Source organism: Artemia sp. Qi Xiang Cuo, chromosome 7 (assembly GCF_049724085.1).
Source record: "Artemia sp. Qi Xiang Cuo chromosome 7, ASM4972408v1, whole genome shotgun sequence".
NCBI lineage: Eukaryota > Metazoa > Arthropoda > Branchiopoda > Anostraca > Artemiidae > Artemia > Artemia sp. Qi Xiang Cuo.
The window spans coordinates 52,519,121-52,540,560 of NC_142800.1; the positions used below are offsets into that span (position 1 = coordinate 52,519,121).

Consider the following 21,440-nt stretch of genomic DNA (forward strand, 5'->3'; position numbering starts at 1 on the left):
CGACGGTGAGGGCAACGTTCTTCTGTTCCAAAGACACAATCGCGATGAAATTTTCTACGTCGCCGTACTTGCCAGCAAGTTATTGTCTATTCCCGCGACTTGTGTGACCGCAGAAAGACTATTTTTGGTGGTAGGCCTGATAGTGACTATGATAGTGACTTAGAAAAGAAGTGGCCTCAGTCCACACAGAGTTTGAGAGTTGATTTTAATTCACGATAACTATAGCCACATCCCGCAGTTCTAATATACTTCTGAAGTTTGCCTGAAGGATTTTTTTTTCGACGTACTAATATTCAAAGAATACGGTAATGAATACGATGAAAAGAATACAAAGAATACGATGAATACGGTAATATGGTATTCTAAGTTTTGTATTCAGTAATTTTCGAGGAATACAAATAATAACAATTTTGATTATTAATTCTGTTAAAAAAAACATGGCTCTTAGATATTTCAACTATTCTGCAAGGATTTGGAAATGCCACAGCCATTTCGTTTTTACCTGATTTCAACTTCTCTTGATGAATTATGAAGAAGACCAGTGTCCAGCCAACGATTAGTAAAGTTTCTACCACACGAATAAGTAGAGTATCTTGTAAATAAAAATTGGATTTGAGGAAGACTAAAATCTATTCTATAAATCATATACAACAACTTTCTATATAAACCTTAAATCCCCCCCAGGGCATAACGCACAACCCTTGCATTGAGGGCTCTGCGGGGGTTATCATCCTAAAAGACCTAATTTCCAGAACTTTCAACTACGTTGAACAAAATGGATATCTCAAAATTTTGATTCGATGTGTTTGGGAAAATGGTGGGCGTGAGAGGGGCGTTAGTCACTATCCAATCACTTTCAACTTTTAAAAAAGGCACTAGCCCTTTTTATTTCCAATTGAATGAGCCCTTTTGAAGTTTCTACGACAACGCTTTCAATAAAAACTTTATATACCCCCAGGGTATTACTTATAATCCTTGCTCTGAGGGTTGTGGGGGAGCCTCCTCCTCAAAATATGGTTTCTATCTGGAGATCAACTATGCTGAACAAAATGGATATCTCAAAATTTTTATTGGATGTTTTTTGGGGAATGATGGGTGTGGGTGGGGGGCTAGTTGCCCTCCAATCACTTTCGACTATTAAAAAGGGCACTAGCCCTTTGGATTTCCAATTGACTGAGCTTTTTTGAAGTTTCTAAGACAACGCCTTCTATAAAAAACCTTATATACTACCAGGGCATAACTTAAAACCCTTGCCCTGAGGGTTGTGGGGGAGTGTCCTCCTCAAAAACATATTTTCTATCTGGAAATCAATGACGCTGAACAAAATGGCTACTTTAAAATTTTGATTGGATGTGTTTCGGGAAATGATGGGCGTGGGGGGGCTAGTTGCCCTCCAATCACTTTCGACAATTGAAAAGGGCACTAGATCTTTGAATTTCCAATCGAATGAGCATTTCTGGAAGTTTATACGACAACACCTTCTATAAAAACCCTATATTCCCCCAGGGCATATCTTAAAACCCTTACCCTGAGGGTTGTGGGGGAGTGTCCTTCTCAAAAACTTATTTTCTATCTGGAAATCGACTACGCTGAACAAAATGACTATCTCAAAATTTTGATTGGATGTGTTTGGGGGAATGATGGGCGTGGGGGGGCTAGTTGCCCTCCACTATTAAAAAGGGTACTAGCCCTTTGAATTTCCAATCGAATGAGCCTGTTTTGCAGTTTCTACGACAACGTCTTCTATAAAAACCTTATATGCCCCCAGGACGTAACTTAAAACCCTTGCCTTGGGGGTTGTGAGGGAGTGTCCTCCTCAAAAATATATTTTCTATTTGGAAAACAACTACGCTGAACAAAATGGCTATCTCAAAATTTTGATTGGATGTGTTTGGAGGAATGATGGGCGTGGGGGGGCTAGTTGCCCTCCAATCACTTTCGACTATTAAATGGGCACTAGCCCTTTGAATTTCCAATCGAATGAGCCTGTTTTGAAGTTTCTACGACAACGCCTTCTATAAAAACCTTATATTCTCCCAGGGCATAACTTAAAAGTCTTGCCCTGAGGGTTGTTGGGGAGTGTCCTCCTCAAAAACATATTTTCTATCTGGAAATCAACTACGCTGAACAAAATGGCTATCTCATAATTTTGATTGGATGTGTTTGGGGGAATGATGGGCATGGGGGCGCTAGTTGCCCTCCAATCACTTTCGACTATTAAAAAGGGTACTAGCCCTTTGAATTTCCAATTGAATGAGCCTGTTTTGAAGTTTCTACGACAACGACTTCTATAAAAACCTTATATGCCCCAAGAGCATGACTTAAAACCCGTGCCCGAGGGATGTCGGGGAGTGTCCTGCTCAAAAACATATTTTCTATCTGGAAATCAACTACGCTGAACAAAATGGCTATCTCAAAATTTTGATTGGATGTGTTTGGGGGAATAATGGGCTTGGGGAGGGGGGCTCGTTGTCCTCCAATCACTTTCGACTATTAAAAAGGGTACTAGCCCTTTGAATTTCCATTCGAATGAGCCTGTTTTGAAGTTTCTACGACAAGGCCTTCTATAAAAGCCTTATATGCCCCTAAGGCATAACTTAAAACCCTTGCCCTGAGGGCTGTGGGGGAGTATCCTCCTCAAAAACGTATTTCTATCGGGAAATCAACTACGCTGAACAAAATGGCTATCTCATAATTTTGATTGAATGTATTTGGGGGAATGATGGGCGTGGGAGGGGGTGCTAGTTGCCCTCCAATCCCCTTTCGACTATTATAAAGGGTAATAGCCCTTTGAATTTCCAATCGAATGAGCCTGTTTTGAAATTTCTACAACAACGCCTTCTATAAAAACCTTATATGCCCCCAGGGCATAGTTTAAATCCCTAACCCTGAGGGATCTGGGGGAGTGTCCTACTCAAAAACATATTTTCTATCTGGAAATCAACTACGCTGAACAAAATGACTATCTCAAAATTTTGATTGGATTTGTTTGGAGGAATGATGAGCGTGGAGGGGGGGGCTAGTTGCCCTCCAATCACTTTCGAATATTAAAAAGAGCACTAGCCTCTCCAATTTCCAATCGACTGAGCCCTTTTCGTAGTTTCTACGACAACTCCTTCGATACGAAGTGCCCGGGTATAAAGAACCAAAAAACGACAGATTGTGCCAACATCATTCTTTACTTAGACAGCGCTAGCGCGCTGCCTATGATTCGAAATAGATTTAAGATTTGTTGATAATTACAAACGAATTATCTATCCATCTAGTCGCTGTGTTTACCCGCCGGAAATCTGCTTCCTTTTTTTTCTTTGCATTTCACCTTAAATTATCAGATATTTCTTACTTGGCTGAAGCATTTTCTCCCATTATTTCTGTCCTTGAGGAGGGTTTTCTACAAGACTTAGCTACAAATTGATTTGAACCAATAGAATTCATAAAATGAATTACTGCAGCATTGTGGCTACAAACAGCTTCGATAAGTCCTGGAAAATAAGAGAAGGTAAAATAACGAAAAAACTCTGATCTGAAAAAATTCTGATCTCCCAATCTACAGGCAAAATCCTACTTGATATTAACACAACATTTTCTGTTAGAAGCAAAACTTGTCTGTTATAATCATAGGCAGCGCAATACCGCTGTCTAAGTAAAGAGCGGTCTGGATACAATGCATTATTTATTTTGTATATTTTGTTTTGGTTTTAGACAGGAACACTTTTTATAGAAAGAGCTGTCATAGAAACTTCATAAAGAACTCTTTCGATTGGAAATTGAAAGGGTTAATGTCCTTTTAACAATTGAAAGTGATTGGAGGGCAACCTGACCCTCACGCCAGTCATTTCCCTAAGCCCATCCAACCAAATTTTTGATATAGCCATTTTGTTCATCCTAGTTGAAAGGTCAACAAATTGTATATTTGAGGATGACAACCTACCCCCCACCCCCCTCAGCCTTCAGGGCAAGGGTTATGAGTTATGCCCTGGGGACATATAAGGCTCTTATAGAAAGGGTGGTCGTATAATCCTCGAAGAGGGCTCATTGGATTGGTAATCAGAAGTTTTAGTGCCCTTTCGAACAGTCGAAAATGATTGGAGGGCAACCAAACCCCCACACCAGTCATTTATCCAAACACTTGCATTCAAAATTTTGAGACAACCATTTTGTTCAGCGTAAATGAAAGGTCCAGAAATTATGTCTTCGAGGATGACAGCCCCCCCCTTCCATAGCCCTCAACTCATCGGTTGTATGTTACGCCTGAGGGCAAACAAGGTTCTTATAGAAAGGATGGTCGTATAAACTTCGGAGGAGGGTCATTGGATTGGTAATCAGTAGTCATATTGTTGTTTTATCAAAATCTTGCTCTTTTATCAAATACCATGTAAGATTTTGATAATACCAGAGAGGATTGTCATTATGCGTGAAAAGATTTTGATAGTAATAGACAAAATTTGGCATTTTGTAATACTTTGATAATGCAGTGCCAGTTGTTTGATAATATCAGACAAAATGCTAATAATCCCAAGCAATATTTTTGCAATATTTGGGGAGATTTTGATAATACCAGATATGATTTCGATAGCACCCTGCTAGATTTTAATAATATCGGGCAAGTTTTGGTAGTATCAGAAAATATTTTGCTAATAAAAATAACATTTTAATGATATCACGCAAGGTTTTGTTAATAACTTCTAAGATTTTTACAGTAAAATGTAATATTTTGTTAATATCAGAGAACACTCTTATCATGTCTGACAAGATTTGATAATAATTGACAAGATTTTTATAATACCACGTAAGATATTGATAACTCTTGACCAGACTTGATAGCACCAGACACGATTTTGGTAACATCAACCTAGATTTTTACAATATCAGGCATGTCTTGATAGTACCAGAACTGTAAGTAAGCAGGCACCAGGCTCAATAGTAACAGAAACTCTAAAAAACGGAATCCTGATACCAATAAATATATCAAAAGAATTGGCTTATTCTGCTAATTCCAATATACAAAATTCATTATGTATAATGTTACTCGTCAAAAGCTACGAGCCTGAAAATTAGCCTGATTTTCGAAAAAGGGGGAAACATTCCCAAGAATTCAAGCAATATTGTTGGTAACCACACCATCAAATTCAGCATATAAGAGAATCCTACTGCAGAGGTTTCAAGCTCCCCTCTGCAAAAATATGAAAATTTGTAGTTTTTGCTAGAAGAGTGATCACGGATGCGTATTTTTTATTTTTTACGTTATTCTCAGGGGTGATCGCATGTAATCAGTGGTCCTAGAAGATTTGTAGAAGACTCATTCGAATGGAAGTTAAAATTTATAGTGCCCTTTTTAAGACCAAAAAGATTGAAGGGCAATTAATCCCCCCTTTAACGTCCCTTTTTTCCACACAGTTATCCGATCAATATTTTAAAATAGGCATTTTTTTCAACATAGTTGAAAGATCAATTAACTAACTATGGCTTTTGGAGATGGCATGACCCCACACAGCTCCTGGGAATATGAATTTTATGTCATGAAATTTACCCATTGTTTATATATAGTATTTGTTAATGAAAAGTATACAGACATTTTAGCGAGGTGGTAGAAGATTTTCCATAGGGAGATTTTCTGTTGGAAGAAAAGTGTCCGGGTTTGAGCTTTCCACGGCAAATTTTACACAGGAGGAATTTCAGAATTCCCAATACAAGATTCTTTTGATTTGTCTTACTTTCACTTTGACAAATTAATTTCAAAAGTGAAGATGTTCTGGGGGAATTTTGCGGGGAACATTTTCTGAGGGGTTGGAGTTCCGTGGGCAATTTTTCCACGAGGGGCTTTTGCGTTGGAGAAATCCTCGATGGGAGAATTTTCCGTGGGAGAAATTCTAAATGGAGACATTTTCCACTGAAGATACTTTCCATTGGGATGAAAAGATTTCCGGGAAAAAAACAACGGAGGGGGATATTATTGGCATGATTTGAAAAACGATCAGAAATTAAATGGAAAAAAAACCTTTACAAATGAAAGCATGCTAAGAAGAAATTTTTCAGATTGAATCATCCAGAAGAACTTTCCTGGGGGAATGTTATGCAAGGATGGAATTTTTCCACAGGGGGAGGTGGGATTCCCTACATTATTTGATAAATGATTGGAAATTAAATAGAAAACAAACACGTTTTCTCAGCTGAAAGTAAAGTGGAACACAAAAACTTAGAACGAATTGAAATTACTTCATATATTAGGGTGGCTGCCCCTCCTCAACACCTCACTCGTTACGTTAAAGTTTGACTTTGTGTCTCAATTGTTTAAGAACAACTCTTGAATCGCAAGGGGCGTTTAATTAGAATAAGAAGCTTTTTTTGAAGTACAAGAAAACTTTAGCACGTAGATTAAGGGATTGAGGACGGGGTAGCCCTCCTCATATACGGAATAATTTCTGTTCGTTTTATATTTTAATGTTACTTCTTACTCTCAGTTGAAAAAACTTTATTTTTTTAATAGTAGGCCAAAACTTCATTGTTTAGAGTTTCGGTTTCTGTTGACAAGAACCACTTTTTACTTACGTTTTTTGTTGCTCCAAGCTGCTTAATCTAAGGCTCTCTTAAATGTGAAGAAGAGTTACAGATCGCTCTTCCCGACCCCGTTCCTTTTATATTTACTTTTAATATCCTTAAAACAATGCTTTTAAAATTATCATCATCCCTGAAAAAATTCACCCCTCTAATTAACTATTAGGAGAGAGGAGGGTCTTAATCATCAAAATCAATTTCAGATTCATCATTTGAACGATATTCAAGGTAAATTATGTGAAGAAATGACTTTTGTAGTGATATTTCCATGAAGGCTAGCAGGAGGCAAGGCTAGCAGGATGAATTTCAGATTCATCATTTGAACGATATTCAAGGTAAATTATGTGAAGAAATGACTTTTGTAGTGATATTTCCATGAAGGCTAGCAGGAGGCAAAGTTCCCGGAAACAATACGCTATTAAACTTAAATATAAACAGGAAAATGAGATATATTACCTCTTAAATCACGGCAAAAGATAGTCCTAGTAGCACTTACCCGTCCTCCCTCCCCCAACGCAAAAAATTTTCCTGGTGGTATTGAGTACCCCTCATCTCTCACCATCCCCTCTCCACCTTTGTGCCGGTAGGTATGTAAGTGTAAGCTTTTATGTTGTGTAGAAGAAGATTGTCTGCAATAAAAGGACGCTATCACTCTGTATCACCCATGTTCAGACTTAATCAGAATGAATAACGATTAAACAGTAATTCATGCCTCCTGGCCTCCCCAGGCCATCTTTTATGTTTACATTAAAGCTCACGGAGAGTTAGAGATCAGGGCATACAAATGCACTCTTCGAGGAATTAGGTACCCCACACAAAAAGAATAACCCACAAGCCCTCATAAATAATTATGATGCACGATTATACATCCCTCCTACTGTATATAATATTACCAAATAGCCATTGAATCAACTTTAATCGGTGAAACTTCAAAGTAAATGCTTTTATTAATCGTTTTTTTTAAGTATGTGGCTTTCTAGGCACGAATACACCACCGTGTGGCATTAGTGGATCTGAAACTGGGAAGCTAAATATTTAGTTTGTTGATAGTTTCCGATCGATTTGCTCTTCCAGAATGTTCAACCGAGTGACTTGGCCCTCTTTGGGGCAGGATTGTAGTTTAGGACCACAAATTGGCAGAAAATATCACTTTGCTGAGGTACAATCTTTTTGGGTACTTAAATAGGGGACTGGAACTTTCAGTTTTCGTTCAAATTAACGAAACAAAAAACAAGTAAACACGCAAAAAATCTAAATTTTTGCAGATGGAAACTCGAAAGATCTATGCTAGGATTCAGAGGTGGACTGGTCCCTGGGGTGGGGGATAATTCCTTGGGCCAATTGGTTTTGGGCCGGTCGCTTATTATTTTTCTACCTATAAAAGTATAGTTGACACAATGTTCAACAAAGAATTCCGCTTGACAATTTTTTGCCTGAGTTATTATAGGCCAATGTACTGATTTAGCGTAGATACCAGCATCCTGACCTAGGAGGCTATTTAACGGTTGGCTTGCATCCTAGTTGACCTAGGATGCAAGATGGCATCCGTCAACGTTTTGTTGACGGATGTTTATATTCCATTTCTTAGAACCATATCGAACAAGCACACGACATCGACCCAGATTCAACAGAGGGTGAGCCAACATCATCAAACACTGTGACACCTTCTGAACCAGCAGAGCCAGTAGCGGAAGAATCTACACTGTATCTGAACCAAACTGCAAGTGGTGACTTGGACGTGAAGCTAGATGATGATGGGTCACCTTTGCCAGTGAGCGTGTCTATTTCCTACCCTTTACCTCCAAATTTGACACTATATCAGAAATTAAATTTCATGAGGTCATGTCCGTCCCATCCGACACCATTTCAATAGGAAAACTTAGTTTGGACTTGGATTCTATTTACTACCGGAAACTTACCATTCTTTCTGTCTCAAGATCCTGGGTTGCTCTTGAAACTAGAGAAATGACGGTAAAATCAATTCTTTGAAGCATTTGCATCGCACTTTCAGAAGGAAAGTCGCAATTTGTTACTGGGTTCACCAATTTTAGGTATACCCATGAAAAATTCCAGGCCCATGCAAATCTGATAGGCCATATCGCTGTGACTCAAGCTGAAAACTGTTAAGACATAGGATGGTACATAAACAGCGCTTTGTCCAGTAAACAGAAAGGACAGATCTTGCAAACCATTCAAGTATTGAATCGCGTTTTCATGGTAATGGAGCTATTGGGGAGCACACAGCAACCAGGAGAGGCTTGAGCTTCTAACAAAGATGGGAATAAACCACGGAAGCATCATTTATGGTTATACTTTTGATCTCGAAGTATGACATCACGCTAAAGGAACATCTAGAAAAAGTAATAGATGATAGCAGAAAAGGGAAATTGAACACAGATACCATCTGAAAATCCAGAGACGCTGCTAATGGTCGGGGCTCCCTCACCACTTTTCTTTCTAAGACGACTGTCCAGAAAGTGATAAGGAGCATTATTAAAAACATATGGAGAGCTATAATGAACGAAATTGGTGAAAAAGAGTACAAAAACCAAATGGACACAACTCAGGACGCTAGGGTTGTGGACCAGGCTTCCATCGTGTTTAGATATGTGAAAGGCAAAGAAATTCACGAACAAATCTTTGCTGTCATACCTGTCCAAGATTCCAGTGGCAAGGGTATGAAAAAACTTCTACAAGCAAAGATCGAAGAGCATGGACATCAGTGTGAAAATATAGCTGGAGGATCGTTTGACGATGCTTCTAACATGAGGGACGAATTTAACGGACTTCGTTTTCAAATTAAAACTGCGTTCCGGATTCGGTTTACAGATGGTACTACAGTCACGTTCTAAACCTTTGCATCGTTTAGTGTTGCACTGAATTTCTTCGGCATCATGAACAGAATTTCATATTTCTTTGCTGAGTCACACAAACAAATGGGCCAGTGGCGCCAGCAAGTAGAGAACACAAAAGAAGGGCAGTCAAATCTGAAAAGGCTACAGAAAGTCGGTAAAACCCGTTGGTGGGCAAAAAGAGAAGTCACTTCTTTGGATGTTTTCCAGTGATGATTGCCTGTACTTAGATGCATTGCACGTTTTGTTTTCTATGGAAAACATTAGTTCGTTCGACTCAAAACTTCATGTGAAGCCAACTCCCTGCTGAATAAGCTTACTGAATACAAAATGATCCTAACCGCTCACTTGTTTCTTGTTGCATTTGAAGTCATTGGCCCTATTTCAAGGTATCTCCAGACGGAAGGATTAGACTTCTTGGCAGCCGGGAATAAGGTTGATAAGGCAAATGAGGATATATAGAGCATTTCCTTTGAAAACGTCCAAGAAAACACCTTGAAGTTTTAAAGCTTTGCTGAGTCGCACACACAAACGGGCTTATGGCGACAACAAGTAGAGAACACAAAAGAAGGACAATCGAAGCTGAAAAGACTGTAGAAAATCGCTGAAACTCGTTGGTAGGCAAAATGTAAGTCACTAGTTTGGATGTTTTTGTATGATGATGCACTAAAATACAGTGCACGTTTTGTCTACAGTAGAAAATAGTAGTTTTTAGACTCAAGAACTTCATCTGAAGCCGACTCACTGCTGAATAAGCTTACGGAGTAAAAAACGATTCTAATCGCTAAATTGTTTTTGCTACATTTGAAGTCAGTGGCCCTATTTCAAGGTATCTTGAGACGGAAGGATTGGACTTCTTGGCGGCCAGGAACATGACTGATAAGGCAAGTGAGGATATATAGAACATTTCCTTTGAAAATGTTAAAGAAAACGTCTAGAAGTCTTACAACTTTGCAGAGTCGCACAAACAAACGGGATTATGGCGACAACAAGTAGAGAACACAAAAGAAGAACGTTTGAAGTTGACCCTTAGGATATCGAACACCGTAGGAAATCGGTGAAACTCTTTGGTGGGCAAATGGGAAGTCGCTTGTTTGGATGGTTTCTGATGATGATTGCCTGTACTAAAATACAGTGCACGTTTTGTCCTCAATGGAAAACAGCAGTTTTTTAGACTCAAAAACTTCATCTGAAGCAGACTTACTGCTGAGTAAGCTTACGGAGCACAATAAAATCCTAACCACTCACTTGTTTCTTGCTGTAATTGAAGTCATTCCTCTATTTAAAGGTATCTCCAGACGAAAGGATTGGACTTTTTGACGGCCTGGAACCTGGTTGATAAAGCAAAAAAAGGATCAAGAAAGTATATCCTTCAAAAGGGTCAAAGAAAAGGCCTCGAAGTTTGTGTCAAGGACCCAGGGCCTTCTCGAGACCACTTCATTGGACCTTGAAATTAGCTCAGAACTACCAGCTTGTCGCGTTGCCAAGAAAGAGTGCATACCGGGAGAAACAGCGAAAGATTTTCAACCCGAAGATTAGGAATAGCGATTTCGAGTCGAAGTATTCAGGTTAGTAATTGATCAAATAACAACCAGCCTGGAAGAAAGATTTTTAGAAAACAAATAGCTTATCTCTGACGTATATTTCTTGCAGCCTACAACGTTGAACCTTGTAGCTCGAGGTAAAATGCCAGAGGTGGCCCTTAGAAACGTTACAGAGATGATGAAGGTTTCTCATGACGAGCTGAAGTCAGAGCTGAAAAGCTTTGCCTCAGTTTACGACGAAATTGTTATTAAGGGTCATAAAAATAGCCGGGATAGGCCTGGTGTGGTATATGAGGATGAACTTGAACTTGGAGCTAAATGTGGAGGGGCTGATGTGCGAGATTCCTTGTTCTTGCACCTTGTGCAACAATTGCATAATTTGCGCGTATCAGGTGCTATTAAGGCTCAGTCTGTGCTCATCAACCTACACTTCAGTTTTTCTGGTCTACGAGTATCTGCTGACACTTTCGTTTTTTCAAGTCAGCTATGAAAAATCCTTCAGCAAACTGAACCTCATTAAGACAAAAGTAAGGACTAAAATATCAGATGATCTCTTGGAAGCATTCATATTGGTGTCACTTGAACAGGAGCTGCTTGATTCAGTGCAGTTTGAAGGTATTTTCGAAGACGCTTTAGGATTGTATAAAAATGATGTTATTTTATTTGTTGATAGATAAGTCCATACATATGTCATTGCTAGGGCTTAGTAGCTTAGGGTTTAGGACTTCTTTCTTAGTGGGTAGTACTAATTTGCCTGGTGGTGCATATTTCCGCGCAAATGCCGTGTAGCACAATCTCCACTCATTGTTCAACGCCCCTTCTGCTTAAACACAAAAAAACACAATAAATTCCTTCTAAAAGGAGGGTCATAGGTAGGACCGCCTAACACGAATGCCCCCTTAGCTTTTCACTCCCAGTCCACCTCTGCTAGGATTATCTTATCTGTTCACTTCCTTCTTATGGCATATTACCCCTTTTTGTAAAATAAGACAAATTTTTGTCCGGGTCGTAGCTTTTAATGAACAACTTTAAATTGGATGGATTGTGAAAATCTAATTCCATTGAGGAATATATTACTATTAAAACTTCCTTTTTTAGAGTTTGTTTACTGCTAGTCCAGTTTGCTCCTTACTTATAGGTTTTAAGACAAACTGTTTGATAGGTCTAATTGTAAGTGAGGAGTCCAGTTTGCTCATGCACCATTCACACAGAAGTTTGCATGACCAACTGAGAAATTAAGTCCAAAGTGAAGGCCATCTTCTTTGCCCGCATTTGTATAAATGACATCCGTGAATTCTGCATCATTTTTATCTAGCCTTTTCGCAGGCATATTTCTTGTATGATGAAAAGCAGGGCCTGCAGGATCTGAGCCTGTAGGTATATTTTTTGTAGAAAATAAGAATGCCTATAATAAAAGAGGCCGTAAAACAGTAGGAAACTTGAATTATCAAAGATTGGCCTTAGTTCTAAAATTTACTGTTATGCTTTTAGGATACAATAATCCTAAAAGAAGGTCGCAAGATGTGTGAAAAAAATAGGTTATTTAGCAATTTTATACTGGATAAGGGAGATCTAACGCTTATAACAATTTTGTATTTGACCAGCTTACCAATCAGGTTGATGATAAATCTACACTCGGGTTGACTACCGCCACCATTCACATAGAAGTTTGCATGACCAACTGAGAAATTAAGTCCAAAGTGAAGGCCATCTTCTTTGCCAGCATTTGTATAAATGACATCCGTGAATTTTGCATCATTTTTATCTAGCCTTTTCGCAGGCATATTTCTTGTATGATGAAAAGCAGGGCCTGCAGGATCTAAGCCTGTAAGTATATTTTTTGTAGAAAATAAGAATGCCTATAATAAAAGAGGCCGTAAAACCGTAGGAAACTTGAATTATCAAAGATTGGCCTTAGTTCTAAAATTTACCGTTATGCGGTAAATTTTTCACTTTAAATATGCTCCATGATCTGAAAGCTTATGTCCTTATGATTATGACGTAACTTTGCTAAATCTCTCTTCTTCTCTCTCTCCCTCTCTCTCTCTCTCTCTCTCTCTCTCTCTCTCTCTCTCGCTCGCTCTTTATATATATATATATATATATATATATATATATATATATATATATATATATATATATGTGTGTGTGTGTGTATAGAGAGATATACATATTTATTAAACCAAAGAAGAAAAACAGTAATAACAGCCACCCCGAGAAGTAAAAACTTGTCCGAGGGGGTGGCAAAAATACATTAGAAAATAATACAGTACAATAAAAAATTAAAGCAATAATACGATCTAACTGTCACCACAAACTTTACAATAAACGAATTCAACAATTAAACAGTTCGTGGTAACGAACTGTAAGTAAGGAGCGACCCGACGCAATATTAAGCGAAACTCTTACCGGTCTGTTATTTACATAACTATATTTGTGAGGACTTAAACCCGGATGGCGCAGATGGAGGTGACAAAAATATGGAAAAATCGATTATGTTTCTGAAATATATCTTTTTTTATCCAGACTTTAATTTCCAAATGCATTCAAAGGTGAAAATTCATTGCTTTGGCTACCTGGAAAATTGAGAAAACTTCAAGATTAATAAGAAAGCAAGGGTGTAGTCGTGATGTGGCCTATAGCTACTCAATAGCTTAAAAGACACCCTATCGTTCAATATAAACATAAGAAACCCATTAGCCTGACTATTAAAATTTTTAACAAGGTTTATGGCGTGACCCTCCCACGTTTTCATTTCTTTTCTAAAAATTCTGTTTCCCAGGATTCTCCAATATGATGCTTTTTGAGACATACTTCTGTTGCTTTTAAAGTTTTTGAAACACGGTTCTATCTCCTATTGCACTAAAAAGTAAAAAAAAAATATTTGTTCATGGTTACACAGACTATCACTAAAGCTTTAGAACTAAAAATGAAAGCAAGAAGGCAGTTTTCGTTTGACTATTATTTGTCTGGAAGTTTTCATCTCTGTGGATCCCCTTATGGTGGATGTCTCTGACCCAAGTCTGAATACATGACGGTTCTATTTGCACATGACACTTCAGATTTGGCTTTGCTTCGGGGGGGTGTTGGGTAGCGAGTGATGGACTCTCGCTTCCTGTTAATCAATTTTACTTTGTTTGTCGTTTTTTATTTTTTTTTTCCATGATTCTGGGCCGTGAGCCTTGCGAAGGCACATAATGACGTAGGTTTTACGGTTTGAATATATTTTTGGTATTGCTGTTGTTAATTAAATCTATCGATCTATCATTCATACAGATTAAAAATCAGTGTTTAAAAATGCGAAATAGCACATAATGCAAAATTTCAGCTAAATCGAATTAGGAAAGGTGGGTGAAATATTATTTACAAGATAAAAAAAAAGTTAAAGAAAAATCAATTAAAAATAATACACTTTCCTCATAGGTCATGTTGAGAAGCCGCATTTTGTTCTAAGTGATTTTGTCCAATGATCAGTACAATAAGGTCATGTAAATCTTTATTAATAAAACTAGTTACTAGTAAAACTTTAACTTTAATTTTTTTAATCATAAATAATTAAATAAAATAAACAAAACTTTTACACTGGAGAAAACCCATAAGGGTTTGCAAAAGATAATAATTTGACGATGGCGGATTTGAAATGAGGTTTTGCAGAAGAAAGTGATTAACAAAATTTTACCAGTAATTCTATTAATAATCCGCTTTGAAGTTTTTCCAGCAAAACCTGCAGCATGAGCCCCCAGGCTATGACCAATAATGTGGACGTTTTGCAATTTGGTGAGATCTACGAAACGCCCCACTAGTTGTCCAACTAACTTTGACTTTCTTGCTGCTCTTAAGTAATTGATTACACCAGCATTGGTAGACCAATCGACCAGGATCACGTTGTAATCTCCCGCTCGAAGGTAAGCTATAAGAAAATAAACAACCAGAAAATGGTTAAGATATTATCCTAGGCTTTAAAGTACAACCACCACAGATTCTCTACCTTTAAAATTTGGTAAATTACACTGGTTTTTTAAGTGTCCTTTTTTTTGTTGGAATTAGGTTTCGCCGGTGGAAAAATTTAAGAAGAATCTGAGGGCTTTTTAGAACCAACTTTCAAATAATAATTGAAATCATAAATATTTTGATGCTATGTCCATTCAAATTTCATTTTTTGCAGTTTCAAAATACAGTGGGTTTTAGGTAAAATCATATCATTCAAATATTTGAGCATAAGCTATCTCAGAAACACCTAAAAACAGGTTTGAATTACGGTCAAAGGAGATTTTCCCCCTTCCAATTTCTCTTGAACAACTTCATTGATATAAGTAAAATATTTGGTGATTTTCTTTTTACTTGCATCATTAGTCAAACCTCATAAGAAAAAAAAGGAGAACAGTTAGTCTCCTAACCTGGTCTCCCCGCCTACAGAACCAGAACTTATAAAGTCCTTTAGCTATGGTTGAAATAAAAGTAAGGAAAACACAATGCGTGCATTAGTAATGATGCTATAACAGCTCCGGACAGCAGAACGGACGGCACACCTTATTTGGGGACTAAAAGCTACCCTATACATTCGGAAGGCACACCTTATTTGGGCACTAAGGATTGCCAATACTAAACTAGAGCATTGACCTACTTACATAACCATCCGCCCAGACAGGTACCCGACGCTCTTGGGTGAATGACCTACATATACCTGTCAGGATACGATTAGTAAATATTCGATCTTCACGGGATAAAAGCCATGTTTAGTTATTATAATACTTAATATTCAAGTCAAGACAATTATATGAATAAGTTTTTTTGTCTTTTGAAAATAATGTTTAGTATTGAGGTATGCATAAAGTTGAAATTAATAAAGTCGTACATATTTTAACCAATGATAACAATAGCTCTTGGTCATTCATGAACCAGCCTCCGAGTGGCCCAATGTCCCCTCCCCCAACTTTTTGTCCCCACTTTTTTGTACTTAGGCTTTTGAAGTTTTTTTGTTTTAACTTTTGATTTTTTTTTAACTTAGAAATGTTTTCAACTTTTTTTTCATGTCTAAAATGACATACTTAAAACAAAAATAAAATCACTCGTGATATTTTTGAAACAGGAAATGAAGATTATATAGATATGTTAGTCGTGATTTTTCCTATTAAAAAAAAATGTTTGTAGTAAAACTTCTTTTTTTTATTTTTAAGGGAATTATTTTCATATGTTAAAATGATATGAAATATTCTTATAAATAAAGTTTTTTTTCATGTCTTAAAACGAAATAAAATATACTTAAAACAAAAAAAATTCAATTGTGATTTATTTGAAATATGAAATGAAGATGATACAAATATGGTAGACGTGATTTTTCCTATTAGAAAAATAATGTTTGGAGCGACATTTTTTTCTTTTTTTGACTTAGAATTTTTTGGACAAAGACGGACACTGGGAAATGCAAACACCTGCCCAGAAACACAAGCACAGAGGGTGAGAGAGACAAAACACATACAGACACAAAGATTCAGACATACATACATACAAAGACAGACACTGGGAGAAACCAACACCTGCCCAGATACACAGGCAAGGAGAGTGAGAGAGACGAAAACACATACAATACACAGATTCAGACATACACACAGACAAAGACAGTACTGGGGCAACCAAACACCCACCGAGACAAACAAGCACAGAGAGTGAGAGTGACAAAAACACATTCAAATACACCAATGCCGACATACAAACATTCAAAGAAAAACACTGGAACAAGCAAAGGCCCACCCAGACACAGAGTCACAGAGTGAGAGAGACAAAAACACATGCAGAAACAGGCTCAGAGAGTGAGAGAGACGAAAACACGTACAATACACAGATTCAGACATACAAACATTCAAAGACAAACACTGGAACAAGCAAACACCCACCCAGACACAGAGTCACAGAGTGAGAGACAAAAACCCATGCAGAAACAGGCACAGAGAGTGAGAGAGACGAAAACACGTACAATACACAGATTCAGACATACAAACAGACAAAATAGACACTGGGGCAAGCAAACACCCACCCAGACACACAAGCAGAGAGAGTAAGAGAGACAAAAACGCATTCAAACAGAGATTCAGACATACCAACATTCAAAGAAAGCCAATGGAAAAAGCAAACACCTGCCCAGACACACAGACACAGAGAGTGTCCCAGTGTCTATGTTTGTCTGTTTGTATGTCTGAATCGGTGTGTTTGTGTTTGTTTTTATCTCTTTAGCTCCCTGTGGCTGTGCGTATGGATGGGTCTTTGCTTGTCCCAGTGTTTGTCTTTGTCTGTTTGTATATCTGAATCTGTGTGTTTGTATATGTTTTCTCTCTCTCACTCTCTGTTCCCTTGTGTCTGGGTGGATATTTGCTTGTCCCAGTGTCTGTCTTTGTCTGTTTGTATGTCTGAATCTGTGTGTTTGTATGTGTTTTGTCTCTCTCACTCTCTGTGCCTGTGTTTCTGGGCGGGTGTTTGCTTGTCTCTCTGTCTGTCTTTGTCTGTTTGTGTCTCTGACTCTGTGTGTTTGTATGAGCTGTTCTCTCTCTCTCTCTCTGTGCCTGTGTGTCTGGACGGATTTTGCTTGTCTCTGTGTCTGTCTTTGTGTGTTGATTTTGATAATACCACGTGAAGTTTCGATAATGCAACAGAGGATTCTCGTTATATCAGACGATAGGTTGATAATTTAGCGCAAGAAATGTTGATACTGTCAGACAATATTTTGGTAATATCAAACAAGATTTGGAAATATTTGGCTAAAATTTTTATAAATATCACAATCTTTATCAAAAGTCACCCCTCCAAAAATATCAATTGACAGAACCAGCTGCTAATAGCCTAAAAATTCTAAGTCCAAAAAATCCCAAGTCAAAAAAGAAAAAAAATATCACTACAAACATTATTTTTCTAATAAGAAAAATCAAGACTAACATATCTATATCATCTTCATTTCGTATTTCAAAAATATCACAAGTAGGTTTTTTTTGTTTTAAGTATGTTTTATGTCATTTTATGATGTGAAAAAAAGTTGGAAAAATTTCAAAGTAAAAAAAATGGAAAAGATTTTAAAGTAAAAAAAAATGAACTTAAAAAAATTAAGCACAAAAAATTCTTTTTTATAGGTGATACGCGTTTAGAATTTACAGAAATAGTTGTAAAGCATTTCTAAAAAATTCAATTTGTGATTAAATCTTTTCTATATACGTTTAGTAGGCTACTAGACTACTCACTTTACTCAGTCTTTTTGTCACTAACCTTTCCAAGCAAAATAGAAGCTAAACACTAAACTGTTTGGGGAGGGGGGGGGGGCTAAATTAGGTAAAAGAAGTGACTTCAATTGTGGGAGACTATAATCAAAAATTGATAAAATTACAACTAAAATGCCTCTTTTTAGATGTTTTCATTGAAAAAAGGTGAAAAATAACGAATTTGTCCCCCCAAGGTTGAACTTAGAAAAATTAGGTACAAAAACGGGAGCCAAAACGTCAGGGGTGGTGATATTGGGCCCCATGGAGGCTGGATAATGGAGGACCAAGGAATGTCGTATATGTGCTTAAAATATATACGATTTTATTAATTTCAAATTTATGCATACCCCAATACTAAACATCTTTTTCAAAAGACAAAAAAAATTTCATAAAATTGCCATGACTTGAATATTAAGTATTATAATAACTGGACATTGCTTTTATCCACTGAAGATCGAATATTCGCTAATCGTATCCTGACAGGAATATGTAGGTCACTCACCCAAAAGCGTTGGATACCTGTTTGAGCGGCTGGTTATGTAAGTAGGTCAACAACAGTAGTAATCTAAGTTATACTTTGCTTGCGCCCCTAGGAATTCCTATACTATTTGCTTGCGCCTCTACACCTTTTCAAAGAGAATATTGTAGCTATGGAATCCGGTTAATAGCCTGTAGCTTAAAGGTATCTGAGATCTCACCCCAGTATCGCATACACTATTAGAGATATCAAAATGATATCTCATTTGCATTAAGCTAACTCAATTTGCGACCGACAATGGTCGAAAAATGACATGTAATCACTGCTAAGCCTTTTGTTATTGCTAGGGGACTACCCAATTCACTTGTTAGTTTTAACTGACAGAGTTCCAAATACGAACATTTTGAAAAGCAGACAGTTTTTTTTTGTTATTAAAAATTTGGACACTATAATCAGAATTATTTGATTGACATTTAAAAAGGGGTAATGAGATATGCAAATTGGAATGTAGGATTTGTCAATTTTCGAGGGAAAACGAAAAATACTCAGAATCGAAAATAAACGGGATCTGCCACAAGGGGAATGCTCAGAGGTCCTTCATTCCCCCATTTCCAAAGGACTCTGTTGTTTTATTCAACTGACAGAGTTCCAAATACGAAAATTTTGAAAAGCAGACAGGTTTTTTTTGTTAATAAAAAATAGGACACTATAATCAGAATTATTTGATTGGCATTTAAAAAGGGGTAATGAGATTTGCAAATTGGAGTGTAGGATTTGTCAATTTTGGAGGGAAAACGAAAAAATACTCAGAATCGAAAATAAACGGGATCTGCCTCAAGGGGAATGCTCAGAGGTCCTTCATTCCCCCACTTCCAAAGGACTCTGTTGTTTTATTCAACTGACAGAGTTCCAAATACGAAAATTTTGAAAAGCAGACAGGTTTTTTTTTGTTATTAAAAAATTGGACACTATAATCAGAATTATTTGATTGACATTTAAAAAGGGGTAATGAGATTTTCAAATTGGAGTGTAGGATTTGTCAATTTTGAAGGGAAAACGAAAAATACTCAGAATCGAAAATAAACGGGATCTGCCTCAAGGGGAAAGCTCAGAGGACCTTCATTCCCCCATTTCTGAGGGCAGGGGAGGGGAGGGGTCAATTTTGGAGGGAAAACCAAAAATACTCAGAATCGAAAATAAACGGGATCTGCCTCAAGGGGAAGACTCAAAGACCCTTCGTTCCTCCATTTCTGAGGGACAGGGGAGGTGGAGATCAATTTTGGAGGGAAAACCAAAAATACTCAGAATCGAAAACAAACGAGATCCGCCTCAAGGGGAAGGCTCAGAGGCCCTTCGTTCCCAGATTTCTGATGGCAGGGGAGGGGGAGTCAATTTAAGAGAGAAAACCACAAATACTCAGAATTGAAAATAAAAAGGATCTGTCTCATGGGAAATGCTCAGAGGTCCTTCGTTTCTCCATGTCTGAGGGGCTGGGGCGGGCGGGGGTCAATTTTGGAGGGAAAACAAAAAATACTCAGAATCGAAAATAAACGGGATCTGTCTCATGGGCAAGGCTCAGAGGCCCTTCGTTCCCCCATTTCTGAGGGCAGGGCTGGGGGGAGGGTTTAATTTTGGAGGGAAAACCAAAAGTACTCAGAATCGAAAATAAACGGGATCTACCTCAAGGGAAGGCCTGGGCTGATGTTTTCAAGTCGAAGAATTTGTCTTTGTTGGTTTGAATGTCTAAAATGCCTGTCTTTCTCTGTTTACATGTCTGATTCTTTTTGTATGCATGTCTGGGTTGGTGTTTGCAAGTCCAAGTTGGGTTTTCAGACCTACGTTTTTTAGATTTTCGTGGGCGTTTGATTCCCGGGGTTTATTATTTGAGAAGTTAACTTTAGTATTTCGTGATTTGACGTAACTGAAAACATGAATTAGAATAGTTAATTAGCTGTTTGGGTTTTCAGACCTAGTTTTTTAGATTTTCGTGTGTGTTAGGTTCCTGGGATTTATTATTTGAGAAGTTAACTTTAGTATTTTGTGGTTTTACGTGCCTGAAATAATGAATTAGAATAGTTAATTAGCTGTTTAGGGTTTTCAGACCTAGGTTTTTAAGATTTTCGTGGATGTTTGACTCCTGGGGTTTATTATTTGAGAAGTTAACTTTAGTATTTTATGGTTTTACGTGTCCGAAATCATGAATTAGAATAGTTAATTACCTGTTTAGGGTTTTCAGACCTAGGTTTTTTAGATTTTCGTTGGTGTTTGTTTCCTGGAGTTTATTATTTGAGAAGTTAACTTTAGTATTTCATGGTTTGACTTGCCTGAAATCATGAATTAGAATAGTTAATTGACTGTTCGGGGATTTTCAGACTTAGTTTTTTAGATTTTAGTGGGTGTTTGACTCCGGGGGTTTATTATTTGAGAAGTTAACTTTATTATTTCGTGATTTGACGTGCCTGAAATCACGAATTAGAATAGTTAATTAGCTGTTTGGGTTTTCAGACCTAGTTTTTTAGATTTTCGTGGGTGTTAGGCTCCTGGGATTTATTATTTGAGAAGTTAACTTTAGTATTTCATGGTTTGACTTGCCTGAAATCATGAATTAGAACATTAATTGGCTGTTTGGGGATTTTCATACCTAGGTTTTTTAGATTTTCGTGGGTGTTTGTTTCCCGGAGTTTATTATTTGAGAAGTTAACTTTAGTATTTTGTGTTTTTACGTGCCTGAAATCATGAATTAGAATAGTTAATTAGCTGTTTGTGT

General features: G+C 37.4%; 1 protein-coding gene across 1 annotated transcript in view; it reads right to left on the reverse strand.

Annotated features, from left to right (window-relative positions):
- The window catches only part of LOC148950413 (lipase member I-like), a 184,289-nt gene that overhangs the window by 23,738 nt on the left and 139,111 nt on the right, over window positions 1-21,440 (reverse strand). Inside the window, exons 4-6 of the mRNA XM_089091594.1 lie at window positions 14,631-14,861; window positions 12,561-12,776; window positions 3,344-3,482 (exon numbers count right to left, since the gene is read on the reverse strand). Coding sequence (XP_088947720.1) covers window positions 3,344-3,482; window positions 12,561-12,776; window positions 14,631-14,861 — 586 coding nt within the window. The remainder of the gene's footprint in view (window positions 1-3,343; window positions 3,483-12,560; window positions 12,777-14,630; window positions 14,862-21,440) is intronic.